This window comes from Oncorhynchus kisutch, linkage group LG6, assembly GCF_002021735.2.
Source record: "Oncorhynchus kisutch isolate 150728-3 linkage group LG6, Okis_V2, whole genome shotgun sequence".
NCBI classification, from domain to species: domain Eukaryota; kingdom Metazoa; phylum Chordata; class Actinopteri; order Salmoniformes; family Salmonidae; genus Oncorhynchus; species Oncorhynchus kisutch.
Window position 1 is genome coordinate 79253126 of NC_034179.2, and position 20383 is coordinate 79273508.

Below are 20383 nucleotides of genomic sequence, written 5' to 3' on the forward strand. Positions count from 1 at the left end.
CAAAACAAACTGAAAATGCATCCAACAAGTTTGTAGAGTCACGAGCTTGATGTAGTTATTGTTTTGCTAGAAATATGGAACCAAATACTACACTTTTGATGACTTCAATGTCCAGATACTTTTGGTTCCCTACAATGGGGAGACTATGTACAAAACGTGCAGTAATTTTTAAAAGGTTTACCCCATATGGATTAAAATACCCTCAAATGAAAGATGACAGTCTACACTTTAACCTCATTGACATTGTATCACTGAAGATCCAAAGTGGTGGAGTACAGAGCCTAAACAACAAAACATGTGTCACTGTCCAAATACTCTTGACCTCACGGTCATTAAATATAGAAAATACTGTATGTTTGGGACCAAACATAGAGGGTGTCTCCAATGTATTCTCTGTGACGTGTGTGTCAGGTTAAAGCTCATATAGGCCTGTGATGGAAAAGGTCAATTGCACTATAGTATACATGGGGGGCAGGTATGGGGGTCAAAATGCTGAGTGCCCTTGGGAGACAGGGTACATTCAGTTCTGCTTATTGTGCGCTTTAGAGCATTGGCTCTGGAACGCACATAACACAGTCATTAGCTAAATGGGCATTATAAATCAAGTACTGTATTAACGGCCTTGGAGACACAGATGTTTTTTCCTTGTCATTTTCCCTTCTGTGACAATACAAGCTGGGCTCATTTTAAATCCAGCATGAAATGTAAGGATGTATTAACTGAATAAATACATTTCATGTTAGATTATCAAAAGAGACAACAGCTTTTGTTGGAATTCGTATTTGATGTGAAATAGCCTGCAAGAGAAATACATTGATGTTGCAAATGACATGCATAAGCAGTGCGTGAATGGCACAACTTTACACAAAATTGGATTTCAAACGATATTGATTTCGAATACTTTAAATTTAAAAGTAGAGTAATTGCAGTGTTTTTTGGCCAGGTACTATGCAACAAAGGCTGTGGTCAGTTCATGAAGTTCTGGAGAGTTGCCAAAGAGTCACTTCATCACCTTCAAACCAATTAGTCAAATAATGACCTATGCCCAGATGTTCTATTCATAACAGGTCAATGAAGCTAAACAGAATATCTTACCCGAACCTCAGGGATCATTTCAGGCTCTTTAACTGTCTCTTCTTCTACAACATTGATCTCTTCAACTACTGGGGCAACTGTTACTGGCTCGGGTATAACTTCAGCTTCTACCACTTGTGGGGGTACCTCCATTTTTGGTACTTCCAGTATTGCTACTGCTGGTGCCAATACTCTGGAAGGTGGAATTTCGTCTCCGTTGCCTACTTTAACCTTCTTCTTCTTCTCCTCTGGTTGTTTTTTGGGGATGAATTTGGCTGCCAAGACAACAGCAAGAATGGTAAAGAAGAGCGCAGGGAGAATGATAGACGCGTCAAGTTCCATGATGGTAGAATTATTTAAGGTTCACTTGACAATTGCTATGTTTTCTGCAGATGTAATAAATAGTATTTTTATGTGTACATGCAAAATTATCCTTCTTGTTGCAGATGCCAGCTGGTGTGTAGGTCAGTGTAGTCCCGCGCGCACTGTAGATCATCTCACCGCGCTTCCACTAAACACAATCGTATAAACCTGTTGGTGCAAACGCAGGCTATAAAGCTGAGCGTAATTTCGGTCGCGTTCCCCTGTTCAGACGTTACATTCATCAACCAATGGTTGCGTGCAACGTCATAGACTGTGCTGTCGGGCAGCAGCTTGCTATAATGGTGGTTTCAAGAGAACTTGGAACCTGGAAAACAATTTTTCTCAGACGGCGCTCGTTTTTTCCCAGTTTTCTTGAACTCAATGCAGTCGAAGAGTTCCGAGTTTCCAGTTGTTTTGAACAGCAATTTTCACATGATTGTATTAGCTGGGTCATTCCTACATTGCAGTGCCTTCCTTTTCTGTCCCTAGGAAATATCACTTGTTATTTAGTTTAAAATGTGGATTCCATAAGGCTTTAAATATAAGTTCAGGTGTCATTTCCCGTAAAAACACAAAAATATGGATATTAAAAGGGAATTTCATGCATTTTGAACACTTTGTTTCAGTGGAGGTAAGCGTTTTTGCCATGACCTCAAGTTCCACGAAAAATACAGTATAAGCCATAACATATTTAAAATCTTTCTTCCATTATTTTATAGTCCTAGTTATATTCTATCTTATCAATAGTTTTCTTCATGATTATTGTATTTATTATTATTTTGTATTTTCTCTGTGTCCCTGATATTACATTCCACCCTGTTAATTTGTTGTAATTCTCCATTTAAGAAAAAAAAACTTCCTACAATGACACCACATTCAGGAAGTGTCATCATGTCTTTGATGGGAAAACAATGGTGCAAAGCTAAATAAATATAAACTCAGTTTTATATATTTTTCCACATTTCATGTTAGTCTGTATGTCCCACTCATACATTTTCACCCTGTTGGGCTAAATTACAGAGACATTTGGCAACATTTCTAAATGTTAAAAAATGTGTGACAGAGAAGTTAAAATCCTGTTCCAAGTGGTCACCATTATGCTAGCTCAATCTTTCTCACTCAAAGAGCTATGGCTAATTTAGGCTCCAAATTCCCACCCTGTTAGGATTATGCACCTTACATGTGCCTGAGCTTGACCAATATGTTTTTTCGAAAAGTCAAATATTTCCCTTTTCTGATAGAATACTTGCATTTACTTTTTTCTTTCAAAAGTTATGAGGTCCAAAAGTCACCACATTGTAGGAATGAACCAGCTGATAGGTGAGAAAAAAGAAGAAACCGGCACACCGCTCTTGCTAGTATCACTGCTCTTTATTAATTAAGCTTTACGTATCGGCCTCAAGGCCTTCATCAGAGCTTTTGTGAGTGTTTACAATTTGTACCCTTATGTAGACATTGCTCCATCCACATTGGTCCAAAGCATAAAATGGGGTTGGAGCCGAGGGAAAATAAGCAAGTGTTACAAAATATAACAATGTGCATTTCATTCTAATTCTAATAAAGTCTGTACATAAAACATATTATACAAGCCTATAAAACCACAATGAGGACAAGTAAGTTTTCATAAATCATTTGGTACAATGCAAGAAAAAATGTCAGAGTAATCTGAAGTGATGGCAATAATTCATGTTCACATTTACAACATAACATGCATGGTCATTTCACCATTAAGACCTTTCAGGAATAATTTCTGGAGGGTGAAAATCCCAAAACATTCTCTTTTGCTCAGAGTATTATTCATATCCACCTCCCCCAGTGATGGGTTGTGCAGACCGTACCACCCTCTGGAGAGCCCTGTGGTTGTGGGCAGTGCAGTTGCTGAACCAGGTGGTGATACAGCCTGAAAGGATGCTCTCAATTGTGCATCTGTAAAAGTTTGTGAGGGTTTTAGGTGACAAGCCAAATTTCTTCAGCCTCCTGAGGTTGAAGAGGCGCTGTCGCCTCTTCTTCACCACACTGTCTGTATGGGTGGACCATTTCAGTTTGTCAGTGATATGTACGCCGAGGAACTTAAAACTTTCCACCTTGCTGTCCCATCGATGTGGATAGGGGGTGCTCCCTCTACTGTTTCCTGAAGTCCATGATCATCTCCTTTGTTTTGTTGATGTTGAGGTTATTCTCCTGACATCACTCTGAGAGCCCTCACCTCCTCCCTGTAGGCTGTCTCGTCCATGTCATTTCTAATGATTGAACTTATGTTCACTGATTCTGTTTGAGAGAACGAGAGGTTTTACCTACATAACACAACCCACATGGACATTTAATCAAGTAGATAACATGAGTGATGGAGTACGTAATAATGTTAATTTGGATCCGTTTTCCTGTATGTGGGTGGCAGAAAAAATTCACATGAGTGGTCATGAGTAGATGTGCTTGTTTTGAGATTTAATCGAGAGCTACATGTAGCCACGTGTGCACATTTGTTCATACCCTTTGATAGTGAGTTATTAGCCCAGTTATAGATGATTTTCAATGGGGGAGTGATTGCTTCCTACAAGAACACAACACGTGTGCATTTCTAATCATCTTTGAAAAGTGAGTCAAGTAAATAGCTTTTTTCTTGTCTTAAAGGGGCAGTGTTGTATTTTCAGACAGGCTTGAATAAACTAAGTACCCAAAAGGCAGAGGGTAGCATAATTTGACTGGTTCTCTGTAATAACAGTATGGGAATAATAATGGATTTTATTTTGTAAAGTGGTTCCTTGCATCAAACACAACATTTTCAGTCACCTCCTTGTCTGAAGGACATTAAAGAGATTCATGTCAAGCCCTGCATGTTTTTTTCCAAGTCTCATGTAATATAAGCCTACAATGAACACCACACATTGGCTGCTACTGTAGCCTGAATGATAGCTATTTCCATGTTCAAGTGTTACGGGATGCATTTTCTCCATTGTTTCTGATGATAGGCCACTCTGGTAGGCCTACATTATGATCAAATATCCACAGTAGCCTACTTGATTACTGTTAAAACTAACTTAAAGTGGGTACAGACTCAGTGTTCACAGTAAACACGCACCGGAAGTATACACAGAACTTTCACAATGTTCAAGTTTGTACTCAGCAGACCTGAAATTTGCTCAGTGCCGAAAACAATTAGAGGGAACATTGGTTGTAGGCCAAACCATTCAGATGCTACAGACATTTTCTGGTCTGATGAACTGAGCTGTAGCTCTAACACTTTCAACCGCAGATGTGGAAAGGCCACATAGGCGGATGCAGTGGACTGAGACACAGCCCATGCAAAAAAACACATCTCTAGCTTAACCGAACTAACTAACAACTGCAACACCACTGATATGGGGTTAAGGTAAGGGCAGGCCAATGGTTTTGGATAGTTAGTTGAACAATTTATTGATTTAGTTGGAAATCTATAAACAATCTGTAAAGGGTTTCTGATAAATTGGGATGAAACTATGGATATGTAGAATGAAACATACTAGCACGTTGCTGCATGAAAAAAGAATTTATTAACTTTGATCTGGTTAGCGTCAAGGTATGTCTGGGTGTACATCTAAATATCTTAAAATGGCTTCTTCTCATCATTCTCCTTTATCTGCCCTGATCTGGACCGACGGGATAGGTGAAAGCCCTGATCTGGACCGACGGGATAGGTGAAAGCCCTGATCTGGACCGACGGGATAGGTGAAAGCCCTGATCTGGACCGACGGGATAGGTGAAAGCCCTGATCTGGACCGACGGGATAGGTGAAAGCCCTGATCTGGACCGACGGGATAGGTGAAAGCCCTGATCTGGACAGACGGGATAGGTGAAAGCCCTGATCTGGACAGACGGGATAGGTGAAAGCCCTGATCTGGACCGACGGGATAGGTGAAAGCCCTGATCTGGACAGACGGGATAGGTGAAAGCCCTGATCTGGACAGACGGGATAGGTGAAAGCCCTGATCTGGACCGACGGGATAGGTGAAAGCCCTGATCTGGACCGACGGGATAGGTGAAAGCCCTGATCTGGACCGACGGGATAGGTGAAAGCCCTGATCTGGACAGACAGGATAGGTGAAAGCAATATGACGGAACCCTAATAGAGGGCTTCCTTTTTCCAGTCCTGTAGATTTGGATCAGTGCGGCTGAAGGGAAGAGGTTGACCAAAGGAAGCCACATTAGACCACTGAGATGTACCCACGTAGGCTCCTGGTTCACACCATTCCCCCATCAGATCCAAGGCACTATGTGACCGACCCCAGGGATCGTAATAGTGCTAAATGCTTGACATGAGGTGAGCACCTAATGGGTTAAAAACAGCGCAAACACCAGACGCATTGACCACAAGTAGCAACACAACCTCTCATCTGCAGGCCAATGACAGTATTAATTGGTACGTATAGGCACTTTTGTCTAAAGACAGTGGAAAACACCTACTGCACAGACATACAGCAATTCACATATTTCAAAGTACTTTCAATCATTTTAGATGACAAAGCCACATTTTAAAGCACAAAAAAACAGTATTCACTTGACTCCATGTTAACCCCACAGAACAAAGTTATACAAGCAGAATCTGCATTCAAACCATTAATTTGTATTTGCTGAATAACAGTAATGTATTAGCTAGTTGCTTTTGTTTGAATTTACACTAACGAAATACAAAGCAGTTGAATCATTGTAGAGCAGCATATGCCACATAACCTAGAAGCCACGTGGAAAGAACCATGAATTTAGTCTGTCCAAAATATCTACCTATCCCCTCACATAAAATGTATTTGCAACATTTCACAAACCCCCTTAGCTGTACTACACAGAGAAATAAGATCAAGATGTGCAACTACAAGGCCTACAATATGTTTAAACTTTTCCCTGTGCCAGCCCTCATTTCTACTTTCAACACAACTGTATCTCCTGGACTGTAACCTACACACTAATGCCAAGGTAGTGTGAGAACTCTGGCATTGGTGCCCCCTTCTGTATGTGATGGAGAATATAAAATGGGGTCTCAGAATGAGAACACAAGATCAAACACCTAGGGCTCCTTTCGTGGAAAGAGGTTCATTCTAATCTTGGACTAAAAGGCAACCGTGATAGACTTCTCTGAAAGTGCTTTTTGGACCAGGAATAGGCATGATCTGGGTCTGGGAAACCAGCATCTACAACAGGGGTGTTACACTCATTTTGCCCCAAAGGGCCACATTCTGTCTTCACTGAGGTCCACTTCTATTGGTTATATTCCTTGCTGTCAAAATTGGCAAAAACAATAGTTCTCTATCCATCAAATTTTCTATGCTCCCCGACTGTCTAGCTTTCATTTCGATGACTGTTAACAAGCTGGACAGAGTTCAGAGACTATAAAATGATGTCCACTATAATTTCTACACAGTTTCGATTTGGTTTTAGGCATGTCATTTGAGATCGTTCTCCGGAAAAATGGACACCCCTGATGTACAGTATAGCTGTGTAATGTCAAATTATTTCAATAGTTTGATTTCATTCATCTTAAAATGTTAATTAATATAGCAGCAAAGGGCTCACTTTTACACGAGAGACAATAACAATTGTTATCATACCATTTTGAAAATTGTGTGAGTTACCCATACGTAATTAAATTAATCCCAAGTGGTGCAGCGGTCTAAGGCACTGCATCTCAGTGCAAGAGGCATCACTACAGTCCTTGGTTCGGATCCAAGCTGTATCACATCTGGCCATGATTGAGAGTCCCATAGGGCGGCGCACAATTGGCCCAGCGTCGTCCGTGTTTGGCCAGGGTAGGCTGTCATTGTAAATAATAATTTGTTTTTAACTGATTTTAACTAGCTAAATAAAAAGGTTAAATTAAAATATATATAATAATTAAAGTCATAGAAACATGACATAACCAGGCAATATTGTTGTTGTTTCTTGGGTGGAATTTTGTTGTTGATAGCCCAACATTCATTTGTGGCACCTGAGAGTGATTCATCTTACCCAGCCTGGAGCTAAGGGAGTGTAGTATAAGCAATTTCCTCCTAAAAGGTCAAGCTTTTGAATGTCAAGCTGAACTGGCTAAATCTAAGTCAGGTGGGGATCCCCTGGCCTTTACAGTTGTTGCTGGATGACTTGGGCTAAGTCTTGGAAAAGCTGTTGTTTCACTAGACACGTGTGCATTACAGATGCCAACAGCAGATTAATATGATATGAAAGAGAAATGCCACTATGCAATCTTTTCATTGCTTTCTAGATCTGTTAAATGGTATTGACTGGATTGTGAACTGTTGATTTGCTAACCATTTAATTTAATTAACTGAAACTGAATTAACTGTATTGATTGCAGGACATACGCATACCAGTTCAACTGTTACTAGCAAAATAAGCCCAGAGAATGAAAACAGAAATGTTAAATAAAAAATATAAAATCTGTGGCTTTTTTGCAGTCTAAGAAGGCAGCATCTCCCTCCACCCTTACCCTGTCATTCAGTATCAACTTACAAAACTCACAGTACCCTTTAATATCTAAAGATGGTTAACTCTGCCATGATAAAACTCAACTGGCATCCCATATACTGCAAAGTAAAGTCAATCCAAAGCACACCTATCTATCCATCCATCATCTCACTGTGAATAGAAAACTTTTCCCCACTGAGCAACATAAGACCATGGCACTGTAGAGGAGACAGGCCAGCCTGATAGGCTCCCTGCCTCAGACCCAACAAGGCAACAGCCCACCTCTCTCCAAAGGTCAACACCCCTCCCTCGCACTGAAATACTGCTCTTCCCACACCCCACAAGCAACAGCAATATAGATTGACGTTTGACTAGAAGCTGAGCGGTGGCAGATAAATCTCCAAGAGGTCCGTGCCTCAGGGGGAATCTCCTTTATCACAGCCTAGGGGTAGGCTGACTCTCTTATCTATCCAACAGACTGACAGAGGGCCACCAGACTCTCCTTTGGAGACACACAAATGAAAACAAACAAATTGGCCGCTCTTCATGCGAGAGTCCCCCTGGGTGTGGCCTTTTGGCGAGGCTGGGCGGAGCGAGGGGGTCACCGGGAGGAGCTGCGCTCTTTGCTGACACAGTCGTCCTTGGTGCTGCTGTCTCCGTTGGATATCATACTGCACGTCTTCCTCTTCTTCCGCCTGTGAGACATGGCGTCCCCCTCCGAGCCCGACTCAGCCTGTAGGGGAGAGGGGCAAACCAGAGAGGCGGGGAAGGTCTTAGATACATCTCTCCATAGAACATACTACATGTCTATTACATTTACATAATAGGGGGGGACTAGGTGTCACTGTCCCTCATACACACTGTCTACTCACAAACACCCGTTACCAATTTAACATGCTATATACAGACAATCATCTGACGACAGTAGTGTTCTTGTTCAACCAGTAGAACAGAATATTCTCTCCAGGGGGAAGGCAGGGCCTACCAACCATTACACAAGGGTAACCCCCAACCTCCACCCAACAGCTCAACCCGATATGGATGTATATGTAACTGGAGGGGCATGCTGTCCACCAAGCTATTCAATACCAGTTCCCCCAGTTCCAGAAACCCAAGACCTGTGGCCACGTTTCTGTGACCCAGCAGGACCACTTAGAGGGAACAATATAACCTTAACATGAAAGGCATTATATAGGAAGGAGCATGTTAAGGCAGGGATATGTAATATATGCTCATTGTAAGTCGTTGTAATTTCTTCTATCATCTCTGACTGCCTTCTAAATGTAACATCATGGCATGTTGTTGCCTGCATGCAGTAGTGAGAGACAGGACCTTTGCATTACAGCATTTCAGAGTGAGGGGACGTGTGTGGCTTACAGTATGTGTGGCCGTTTCACATGCACATCTGTGGCAGACCCCATGACATCTGCCCGCACGTGAACAGGTGCCTGCTGCCCTCTATCTTACACCCAGCTCAGGGGTCCCTAGAGTAGGGGGCTACTGTATATCCATGTGTGAATGTCACACTGTATGTGTGTGTTTTTTGAGGGAACGGGATGTACCTCTGAGTCTGAGTCAGAGGAGCTGGAGGAAGAGGAGGAGGAAGAGTCACTGGAGCTGTCCGAGGCGATGCCAGTTGATTCCTGGAGGTCCACTTTGTCTGCCAGGGTAGCCATGTCTGGCCTCTCCTGCTTCAGGATACTAAGAGAGATTTTATGTATGAAAATAAATACCCTCCTTGTGAAAGTTAGTGGATCTGGTTGCAAATATATTAGAACATTATCATTAAATACCATGTAAAGGAATATCAGAGGCCATTTTTCTACAATGTATTTTCCCATTGAGGTACCTACAAAGGCAGCTATGGGTGACATTTTTGCAAAAATTTGGCAGTATGATTTAATTTGAAACTCTTCAGCAAGGTCCATTATAAGGAGGCGACTATTTATGTATTGCTTGGTTATCAAACTCTAGTTAAATAATCACACAATATAACGCACATTGTTGAAGTTACAAATTAAATTACGCTGCCAGATTATAAATGAGTTTGCAGTAGTTTTTGCACAAATCAGTGCCCCTTTGGACCACGAAAATGTTGCCCAATGTATGGACTGGGGCTTTTGGTCCTCGTTGCTCCCAGATCTCGTGGGTGGGGAAGAAGCATCAGAACTTGTGCCTTTGCACCAACACATCCCAGGTACTCGTACCCAGAGGTTCAATGTGGATGCCAGTGCCAGAGCGGGCAGGACCCATTCTTTACAGAACCTGCCAACACATTTTTTATTGGTTCCCATAAGTTTGGAAGCCCAGAACCAAATCTTACATGAATGCTGCCCTCTGACCAGCTACTGGATGTGATGGGAGCAGGTGGTCGTGAAATGTTTGGCCTAGTGCGAATGACAGAACCAGGGCAGATCCTATAGACCAGATGTATTCAACTCTTACCCTACGAGGTCCGGAGCCTGCTGGTTTTCTGTTCTACCTGATAATTAAATTGCACCCACCTGGTGTCCCAGGTCTAAATCAGTCCCTGACTAGAGGGAAACAATGAAAAAACGAGTTTGGAGGCCCTAGAGGTTCACATCCCCTCTATAATCATCTCGGCCGTCTATGGACCAAACTAACCCCTTCCCATCTGAAAATTCTAAAGATGCCAGGTGAAAGTTCACCCTTGCTAAATTGTAATTGGTCCAAATAAACAGTGACATAAAACCCAGTGTGTGCAGAATTGTTCCTCATATTCTACAGCCTCCCGACAGACAAAATCTTTAAAAGTTTCTTCTTTCACGAGGTGTTCCTACAGCTGTTCTGTTAGGAGTGCTTACCGATACCACTTCCTCGATAGCTTGGGCCGGCCCCGCACAGTTTTATGCCACACGATGGGGAAGTTGGTGGTGCTGGCAAAGTTCTGAGTGATAGCGATGGTGGTGTCAATGTTGAGAACCACATGCCACCAGCCTCCTAGAGAACAAGCAAGAGATGATCAGGATTAGGTTTCAGATCACCAAACCACAGAATGGCCAAGTACAATAATACACCATCTGACCTTCTCACATGGCAGAAAACATACTCTGTCCGAGGACATTTTGATGAAAATCTTAGTCATTAGTTTACAAGACCTTTATGGAGTGGAGGAAGAGGTGGGTGGATAGACAGAAATAGTAAAGGTATGGATGGACATCTTCAGAGGAGACAGAACAGCCTGTCCAACAGGGTTCTGCTCTTGAAACAAACACACTCCCTCACATACACTCTCTCAGCCATCAGGACCTAATATTCTGGTCTCCAACTTGAGTAAACAGGAAAAGTTCAAGATCTGGCCCAGATCCAAAGGAAACAGAGTTTAATCCTGTTTTATCAGTCAGTTAACGCAGGAGGGTGCAGGGTATTAGGGTAGATCAGTAACACTGGATTAACCTCTGCAACCATGTCGATCACTGAGCCCCACAGTAAGTGTAGTTGTAAACAAGGTGGTGGCTACACTTCTTGTTGATATTCATGGAGAGAGCTAGCAGAAACGGGATAGCTAGAATAGCCCAGCTACATAGTGAAAGTGAAAAGCTGTGAATACATACATTACATATCACCGGACAGTTTATTACATACAAAATGGATCGCTCCTACAGACAGTGAGTCATGTGGCCGTGGCTTACAATAAAAAGCAGGCAGAGGCATCAAGTTACTGCTCGTTTAAACGTTAGAATGAGTAAAACGAGTGACCTAAGCGACTGAGTTTGGTATGACCGTTGGTACCAGGCACATCAGTTCCAGTATCTCAGAAACTGCCACCCTCCTGGGCTTTTCGCGCACGACAATGTCTAGGATTTACAGAGAATGGTGCGACAAACACAAAATATCCAGTCAGCAGCAGTCCTGTGACCTCTCTCATGGATGAGAGGTCGAGGGAGAATGTGAAGAATCATGTAAGCTAACAGGCTTGCCACAAACAGACAAATAACGGCGCAGTACAACAGTGGTGTGAACGGCATCTCAGAACACACAACTCTTCGGCCCTTGTCACGGATGGGCTATTGCAGCAGACGACCATAGAGGGTTCCACTTCTATCAGCTAAAAATAAGACGACGCTGCTGCAGTGGGCACGCGATCACCAACACTAGACAATTGGAAAGTGGAAAATCATTGTCTGGTCCTACGGATCCCGGCTCCTGTTGCGTCAGGATTTGGCGTAAGCAGCATGAGTCCATGGACCCATCCTGCCTGGTACAGGCTGGTGGCAGTGGTGTATTGGTGTGGGGAATGTTTTCCTGCCACACGTTAGGGTCCCTTGATATCAATTGAGCAACAAATGTTCTGACATTTTGTAGAATCCATGCTCCAAAGAATTCAGGCTGTTCTGGAGGCAAAGGGGGGGTCGGTACTTTATCTAATAAACTGGCTGGTGAGTGTATGGCATACACACACACACACACACACACACACACACACACATATATATACAGTACCAGTCAAACATTTGGATATATCTACTCATTCAAGGGTTTTTCTTTATTTGTACTATATTAGGCTATCTTCAGTATACCACCCCTACCTTGTCACAACACAAAGGATTGGCTCAAACACATTAAGGAAAGAAATTCCAGAAATTAATGTTTAACAAGACACACCTGTTAATTGAAATACATTGCAAGTGACTACCTCATGAAGCTGGTTGAGAGAATGCCAAGAGTGTACAAAGCTGTCATCAAGGCAAAGGGTGGCTAATATAAAATATATTTTGATTTGTTTAACACTTTTTTGGTTACTACATGATTCCATATGTGTTATGTCATAGTTTTGAAGTCTTCACTATTATTCTACAATGTAGAGAATAGTTAAAATAAAGAAAAACTTGAATGAGAAAGTGTCCAAACTTTTTACTGTTACTGTATATATACACGTATATGTACATATACACACAGCACATAATATTGGTATATCACTTCTCATCAAAGACCTTTCATACTCACTGTATGTTCTGCCCTACTTTTATATAATATATTTCCTAACTAACTGAACCCTGGCCTTTTCAGATCCTGACAAATGATTCAACGCTGAAGATTAAAACTACTTCACTCTCTCCAGTCAAACAGTATTCAAAGTGAAAGACAGACCAAACATCTATAAAATGGCAGCAGTAGCCCACTGACCAGGGACAAACACGGTCTCCCCTGGTCCCTGCAGAATCTCCAGGGGTCTGAACTCAGCAGGCCAGGTTGGCTGCTGGGTGCGTGGGTACACCACGTTAAACCAGGTGATGGCCTCGTCCTGCTGGTTGCCCCCGTCATCCCGGGTCACCTTGATCAGCTCCCGGGGCGTGTGGGTGGGGAACAAGCACCAGCGCTTGTGCCCCTGCACCAGGGCATTCCAGGCACTCGTACCCAGCGGGTCAATGTGGATGCCAGTGCCAGAGCGGGCAGGACCCATTACAAACCATCTGAGAAAAAATACAGAAAAATAAAGGGACAGGTGTTACTAGAGTTAGTTCAACTTCACAGAACATACAATAACATTGCAGCTATTTTAGTTAACAATGTTACTGAGAATAGCTCTTACCTGTAAGGAGGCCGACGCTTCTCCCCGGCGAACTGGAAGAGGTCGTCCCTAAAGTAAACTGGCACCTGGTAGTCCTCCAGCAGCTTACGGCGCTTGGCGTGCTCGCCGTAGCTGCTGTCGAAAATATAGAGTGGGCTGTCGTCCTGTGTGGACTCCAGGTACTCCACGTAGTACTTCATCTTCATCTTCACAGAGTAACCGTCGTTGTCCTCGCCACACTTGAACTTCTGGTTGCGGTACTTACGTTTGAGGCGCTCCATGGTCCACTTCTCACGTGCGGGCCAGGTGTCCTGACAGTTGAGTAGCACCACAGGTTTGTAGGGCCTCTCGAAGCGCTGGATGAACTCCTCTGCGCTGAGACGCAGGGTGTCCACACGCTCAACATTGTCCTGTGAGACGCATATGTCATGTCAGTTTGTGTGTGTGAAAGAGAGAGGGTTGAGGGCTACATTTCATGAATGTACGACTACTTTAATCAATAACCTTTCTATCAATATAAATTACATTGAACTGAATTCAAAGGGAACACTAGTCATTTCTGACTTAATGCTTCCCAGTCATTGGGCCTAGTATTGGTCTCACAGATTGAGGTTGAGTGTTTTACAAAACTGCATCACAATAAAAGATCAACTGTTTTTGAATGCAATGCAACCAACTGGAACATTAAGGAGTAGACTCGGAGGAAGACCATTTGATATAGTCTGATCGGGGGCAAAGGGAATACAAAAGGTCATGGGCATTTTTGTTCTGCTTTTACATGGAATGAAATTTTAAATGTATTTTACTAGGCAAGTCAGTTAAGAACCAATTCTCATTTTCAATGACAGCCTAGGAACAGTGGGTTAACTGCCTGGTTCAGGGGCAGAACAACATTTGTACCTTGTCAGCTTAAGTTCAGAAGCTCAACCCCAAAAGAGAAGGAATGAAACAAAAATGCTGAGATGAGTTGTTAACCTATAGGACAACTCTTGAAACTACCTAAGCTTCGAGTGTCATGGGTATACTTAGCAACCCAGAGCAGCCCTTCTTAACTCTTGTGATAACAAATATCCTGCTGAACCACTTGGCAATAACCCAGTGTCCCACATGGAGCAAAGAAAATGCCCTCCAGTGGGCTTATTTCAAACATACAGTTAACAATGAAGTTGGTTTTAAGATCAATGCATTATCAATCATACATTGTTGTAGTGATTGTGTCAATATAACAGTGTTTAATCAGGACACACTGTGGAAAAGGTATGGGCTTTCCTGTTTATCTCTGAGGACAAGGGCAATAATTCCTACAGACATAATACAATTACAGTCTTCTTATCAAATATAAACAGTGGATCGAGGTGGACAAAATACCATCATCAGCTGTCTATTGGGTCTGAGAACATGGGTCAGTAGGCCGGCTACCTGTTGGTGGTGACTGGCTAATAAATCACATGTAAGCCTCAATGAAATACAAATGTAACAATGTCACGATTTCACAAAAAATTAACTATACACCGTCAAACCAATGTGGTCAATAATTAACCGAATGGGCTGTGGTACAGCGTTTGAGTCCAGACTGACCGATTTGACAGTTGCGCCAATGAAGACCGCTGTGCGCTGAAAGTGCAGCAGCAGCCTACGTGACCATCCGCACTGGTTTTGTAAGGTGAAACGTGTTGAAAGAGCTAACATGGCTAACTAGCCTAGCATGGATAACTTGCTACCGACAGTTTACCTTCACTGAGCGGTGTGACACATCGAAAGTATCGCAATAATCATGTTTCGTCCAGTCTGAAGAGTCCTTCAGCTCAGGTCTGGCGCTCCGCTTCGCCTCTTTGATCCTCTTCTTACTTTTATGGTTCATTCCTGCGAATTTAGGCACTTGAGTTAGCTAGCTAGCTAGACTGGGGTGCATAGAGAAACACATTTGCTAGCTTAACTTGCTAGTAGTGAAGCGAACGTTAAACGGTTAAGCAACTTCATACGAGTACTTTGTTGGTGTTACTGAAACACGACCCGTTGGCCTTAAAATTAAGATGTTGTTCTAAGCGCACTTTTAATAGCGAGGAGGAAGCTGCCCGGATTAAATTAGCTAAGGGGCTAACTACAACAATGCTCTTGCAACCAAACCCGGGGTCCCTACAATTTAAAACCCGCCCACCCAGAGAGCCGTAGGAAGCTCCTTGGTCACATATTTTAGCGAGCCATACATCCGAGAAAACCGATTGGATAAAATATGGAATACGCCTAGTTTCCCACGTCCTTCAGCAGACAGTCGCAAGCGTGTCTGTTTTTCCGGAGACGGGTTTTATGATAGTAAACGTATTGTTTTACCACAATTTATTTACTCTCACAATTGGGACGGTAAATGGAAAACAGAGCAACTGAGATGTCCAACAGTGCAGAAATCGTTCACATTCGAAGAATACGAGGATCCAAAGCAATCACTGAATGTTTCCATCCCTGAGGTTTTTGCGCACTTTCTCTACACTTTTGCCATTTGGAACCAGCAATGCTTCTCTAAATAATAGTTCGCCTACAACTTCATTGTGGTAATTGGCCCCGAAGCCTGCCGAGTTCCTTGGAGAGGAGTACAGATGACTTTTCTGAATCAATGGAAGTTGACATTCATGTGAACTGTAATCATGTCGTTTCTCCCCTCTGTACTATGTCCTTGATCCACAATATGAGGTGCATGTATGGCCCTGTGCAGCGGTATTAGCACAATGTGTCGACACATAGGGAGGTGATGCACAAAACAGTGCGAGGTAATTTACTTAACCAAACTAATTCACAATCAGGCCACTCTCCAATTCACTTATTTACCATGTAAATGTGTAACTTATTTCAAAAACAAATGATTGAATCAGAATGCACTGCGGTTTGTTCACAGCTTGGGGCTGGCGTGAGTTTACCTGGTGTGGTGGCAGCAAAGTGTGGGGCACAAGTGATCTTGTCAGACAGTGCAGAACTTCCAGTGTCTGGAGAACTGTAGGCACACCTGTGAAGTGAATGAACTGCCCAATGTGCTTGTGGTGGGTATTACCTCCCCAGACCTTCTGCTCCTCCCCCCATTAGACATCTTGGGATCAGACATTTTCTATGAGCCTGAAGGTGAATTCAGACTGACCGGTTAGTTTGGATAAATCTGAGCAGATCGTTCAAATCTAACGCAACTGTGAATTTACAACTTTCAGATTGAAAATGTCCTGGTGACCATCTCCTTCCTCTTGAGGAAAAACACTGAGGCCCAATTTTGGACAACTTACCAAGAGAGAAGATATGCCTTTCAGGACCAGTCCATGACTGTCAGTCAAGGTCAAGTAAACATTAATCATTTTGATTTTCTTTGTCTCAGTGCTGACTGGTCCATAGAGGCATTGCTGCACAAATGGAACATTCCACTGGAGAAATTCTATGCCAACAAAGATCAACACTTCCAGGAAGCCATACTGTACAAATTATTAACTGAGGACAAGGAAAACTGAATGAAAGACAATGGTGTCAGCAAGGCACAGTAAAAAGTCAAATAGTCAAGACCCAATACAAGATCAATGGTTCAAAACTCAATGCATTATAAAATAGTTTACGTTGTATAGTAGTGTTCTGTTAAAGTTTCAGAATAAATTGATAACCCAAATGTTTTAGAAGACAATTTTTATTAGCTTTCACATTGGACACCTATACAGACTCTTGCAAGGGGGAAAAGGAATGCACAAAGGGCAAGACAGAATGCATTAAACATAATTAGCACAACATACTTAGTGCTCTGAATTAGAGAATTTTTAACTTGTTGAAAGACAGGCATTCTACCGATGGTGAATTTGTAGCAGCCATTTAAGTTGGCCACCATCACAGCATTGTAGCCACAGGGGCATTCCGGAGAACACTGGAAACAGCCAAGCACTGCAACACGCCACCTTAACAGCTAACCAGCAATACTCAACTGCTACACAACTGCGCCTAGTGCACAAAAAATACAGGAGAGAAGATTAGAGTCACAATGAAATTAAACAAAGCTACATAGCAAGTTGACCTGCAAGTAAATCCATGCCTGGTTCTTGTCACTTATTCTAAAAGCCCTATCCATTTGAACTTCTGTAATGGCCTTCATGAAACCCAAAATAACAGTTGTAAAAGCTAGGTCATCAAATCTTCACTGACAGTTTTAGATAACTAAAATAGCCCAACAAATTGAAATCCAAGCAGTTTTAGCCCATCTACCTCAAAAGCACATTAAGTATAGTTTATTTTTTTGTTAAACATTGCACAATGAAAGACTAGCAGCCTGGGCAAACAGAAAGAAAAAAAAACCACACAAAGCCTTCTGATCAAGATACAACAATAACCTTTTACACAGAAATCATTGTATGACAGGGTCCTCAGTCTGAAGTGTGACGTCCTCATTGGCATCTCATCTGAAAAATGTTTGAAAGACAAGGATGTAAGAAACTGGTGTTGGAAAACAAACAAAATTGAGTTATTTTCAACCTCTAGTAATGAAGTGGCGATGACTTGTTAACTTTACCACACCCCTCCCTTCAGATAGACATGGAGACACCTCCAGGCCATATGTATGGTGTAATCAGCTGGCAATGTAATGCCAACTTCATGTGCATAGCACATTTCTCCCATATTAGTAGGAAACTAGTCTACATTTGAAAGAAAGAGCCAAATCAAAAGCTATGCAAACCCGTTTCTGATGGTTGAAATTATTTGGTTCAAGGAAGGAACCAAACGTCAAGAGACGCCCGGGCTTCACAAAAATGAGAAATCTTGTCATGAGAAACCAGTTAGACAAACCTTGGTTCCCTCCTGAGCACAAGTCTTTGCCCCCAAAAAGCAGAGAGCATGACCTGGAGGACAATGCAAGGCTTCTGTCCATTGTCCTGCAGACGTACCTCAACACCACCCCAACACTGACTGCAACCTGCAACCGGCCTGCTCCATAGCAACCCCCACAGCAGCAGGTGCCCGGACAGCTCACACACCCAGCTCACTAACTGCTCATACTGCCTCAAACTCCTCTTTTGCAAACAGGATTCCGCAGCTTGGAGGAGAGAATTCCAGATTTGTTTTATGAACATTTTATTTTTTGTAAAAAATGTATTCTCAAATGCCACATATGTACAATGCAAGAATGGACCTAAATTTCCTCTACACTGATAATGAACTGGAACATTGGGCAGGACAGAACAAAATTGTGACAAAGGAATAGTCCCCAAAATCCATCAAATGTGGGTTTCAGGCAACCACCATACGGGACAGTTTTTCATTCCTCTTTGCCATGCCCAGTGTTACAGTAATATGCATAACCACTTTGAGGTGGAAAGACTTAAAGTAGTTCACATTGTCAAGACATCCCACAACCAACCCCATTCTATTTAACCACAGATAACCATGGAAAAGGGAGACGTAGTGCAAATCCATCCCACACATAATATCCCCGCATCACATCCTCCCCATGCTAGTCATACAATCTAGTGTAATGCTAGCCTTCACCTCAAACAATTTACAACACTTACCAGTTTGTCAGTCATCTATGGGGTTTCAGCTCCATTCTCTCCAGGTGACTTGGGCTGACTCTTGGATCTTGATCTTGAGGCTCTTTCTGCAGGCGTGTGGCTCCTGGAACGGGACTTTGACTTAGGAGACTTGGATCTGGAGCGGGACCTGGACGGGGACTTGGCCTTGTCTCTCTTAGGGGAGCGAGACTTGGAGCGAGAGTAGGAACGAGACCTTGATCGGCTGTTGCGGGAGCGGCTGCGGGAACGAGATCGGCTTCTGCTCCGGGATCTGCTGCGTCTCCGACGCCTTGGACTGGTGAGGAGAAACGAGTGTAAGTTCGTTATGTCAAGTTATCGCCCATCTAAAAACTGTAAATGTAATGCCACAACACCCTCAAAAGTTACCAGGTCAATGAACCACACTTGTAATGGTGGCTGATTGACGGTACATAATCGAAACAAGGGCCATAAGGTACCGTTGCAACATTCAAATTCCTAAACAAACACTAGACATAATAGCTAACGTACATTAAAAAATTATCACATAGCTAACAATGAAAAACGACCCAATCGAAGGAGAGCTAGAGCAACTACTTAACCATGTGCTCAGCTCTTACCTCCTACTTCGTCGGCCATCACCCCCGTACCTCCGGGGTGCACCTCCACGCCGACGGTCACCACGATCACCACGGTCACCACCGCCTCCATGATGCGAATCTGGGGGACGTCCGTAACGGGCCATCTGGACTCTTAACTCGCGTCCGTCCAGCACGGCACCATCCATTGCGTCCATCGCATCCTCTGCGTCCCGCTTGTCATGGAATCGCACAAAGGAGAACCCTCTGCTCTCTTTCGTATAACGATCTCGGGGGATGTAAACATCTCCTACCCTACCATACTTTTCAAAGACACGGCGAAGGGTCTCAGGTGAGGTTCGGTACGTCAGATTATCCACTTTAAGAGAAGTCATGCCCTCAACATCGGGCGGGGGCCTACCATAGCTCATGTTGCAGATAGGGCCTTAGTTAGCCTAGCTAACAAACACGCAACAGTACTACCAGAAAATGTGGGTGAAAGGTCAACACCCGCTTAAAGTTTTTGATTACAATTATTGTACTTAATCAACCTGCTCGCAATATGTCGAGTTTTTCTTTAAAAAATGCAATATAGCTTTCCAAATTTATGACGATTTCCTTAGCACCGACCATTTGTTAGGACAAGATGTTGCCCCTTGCTCCTCCTCGTTGAATGAGGTTGACGAGTAACGCTGCTGCGTATTTATTTGGAGGGAAACGCAACTTCAAATTACACATTTTAAAATCATAATTCAATGCACCAAAATATATTATATTATATACAAATTACTCGGAGGGGACACAAATGGAAAATACTTTCAATTTAGTAATGTTTTTTAATATTTTGACCCGGAAACGAGATTGGCGTCAGACTATAGCAAATAAACTCAGTTTCCCAGTGG

General features: G+C 42.8%; 3 protein-coding genes and 1 long non-coding RNA gene across 17 annotated transcripts in view; 1 reads left to right on the forward strand and 3 right to left on the reverse strand.

The window, feature by feature from the left end:
• The window catches only part of LOC109884882 (E3 ubiquitin-protein ligase RNF12-B), a 38285-nt gene extending 36661 nt beyond the window's left edge, over positions 1 to 1624 (reverse strand). For 3 of the 7 annotated variants that reach the window (XM_031827790.1, XM_031827788.1, XM_031827787.1), the window contains exon 1: positions 1096 to 1621. In XM_031827790.1, coding sequence (XP_031683650.1) covers positions 1096 to 1416 — 321 coding nt within the window. In that variant the 5' untranslated portion in view covers positions 1417 to 1621. Of the gene's footprint in view, positions 1 to 1095 lie in introns of all 7 variants that reach the window. The other 4 variants (XM_020476783.2, XM_020476782.2, XM_031827789.1 and 1 more) reach the window with 2 other exon arrangements.
• Positions 1625 to 2789: 1165 nt separating this feature from the next.
• On the reverse strand, positions 2790 to 15562 carry LOC109884884 (bifunctional arginine demethylase and lysyl-hydroxylase JMJD6-like). Its single transcript, XM_031827792.1, has 6 exons — positions 15135 to 15562; positions 13424 to 13812; positions 13018 to 13304; positions 10695 to 10830; positions 9432 to 9570; positions 2790 to 8602 (listed from the first exon to the last, which is right to left on the reverse strand). The coding sequence occupies exons 1-6, from the start codon at positions 15261 to 15263 to the stop codon at positions 8471 to 8473; spliced, it is 1212 nt and encodes a 403-aa protein (XP_031683652.1). The 5' UTR covers positions 15264 to 15562; the 3' UTR covers positions 2790 to 8470.
• LOC116374480 (uncharacterized) lies at positions 15555 to 17555 on the forward strand. Its single transcript, XR_004210447.1, has 3 exons — positions 15555 to 16167; positions 16293 to 16434; positions 16597 to 17555. It is a non-coding gene; the product is annotated as an uncharacterized LOC116374480 (long non-coding RNA).
• On the reverse strand, positions 17040 to 20381 carry LOC116352718 (serine/arginine-rich splicing factor 2-like). 8 transcript variants are annotated; one of them, XR_004210443.1, is made up of 5 exons: positions 19524 to 20168; positions 18925 to 19219; positions 18301 to 18449; positions 17749 to 17817; positions 17040 to 17362 (listed from the first exon to the last, which is right to left on the reverse strand). XR_004210443.1 is itself a non-coding variant. In XM_031827793.1 (3 exons), the coding sequence occupies exons 1-2, from the start codon at positions 19910 to 19912 to the stop codon at positions 18940 to 18942; spliced, it is 669 nt and encodes a 222-aa protein (XP_031683653.1). In that variant the 5' UTR covers positions 19913 to 20159; the 3' UTR covers positions 17040 to 17817; positions 18925 to 18939. The 8 variants fall into 8 exon arrangements, 2 of the variants coding, with proteins under 2 accessions (XP_031683653.1, XP_020349341.2); XR_004210440.1 differs by having other exon boundaries at positions 17040 to 17817; XR_004210441.1 differs by lacking the exon at positions 18301 to 18449 and having other exon boundaries at positions 19524 to 20167.
• Positions 20382 to 20383: the final 2 nt, after the last annotated feature.

Coding starts and splice junctions, on each gene's coding strand:
- LOC109884884 (XM_031827792.1), bottom strand. CDS start 15,263: ATGAACCATAAAAGTAAGAAGAGGATCAAAGAGGCGAAGCGGAGCGCC. Junction 13,813..15,134: donor TGTCACACCGCTCAGTGAAG/GTAAACTGTCGG, acceptor TGCGTCTCACAG/GACAATGTTGAGCGTGTGGA. Junction 9,571..10,694: donor CTATCGAGGAAGTGGTATCG/GTAAGCACTCCT, acceptor AATCTCTCTTAG/TATCCTGAAGCAGGAGAGGC.
- LOC116352718 (XM_031827793.1), bottom strand. CDS start 19,912: ATGAGCTATGGTAGGCCCCCGCCCGATGTTGAGGGCATGACTTCTCTT. Junction 19,220..19,523: donor GATGGCCGACGAAGTAGGAG/GTAAGAGCTGAG, acceptor TCTCCTCACCAG/TCCAAGGCGTCGGAGACGCA.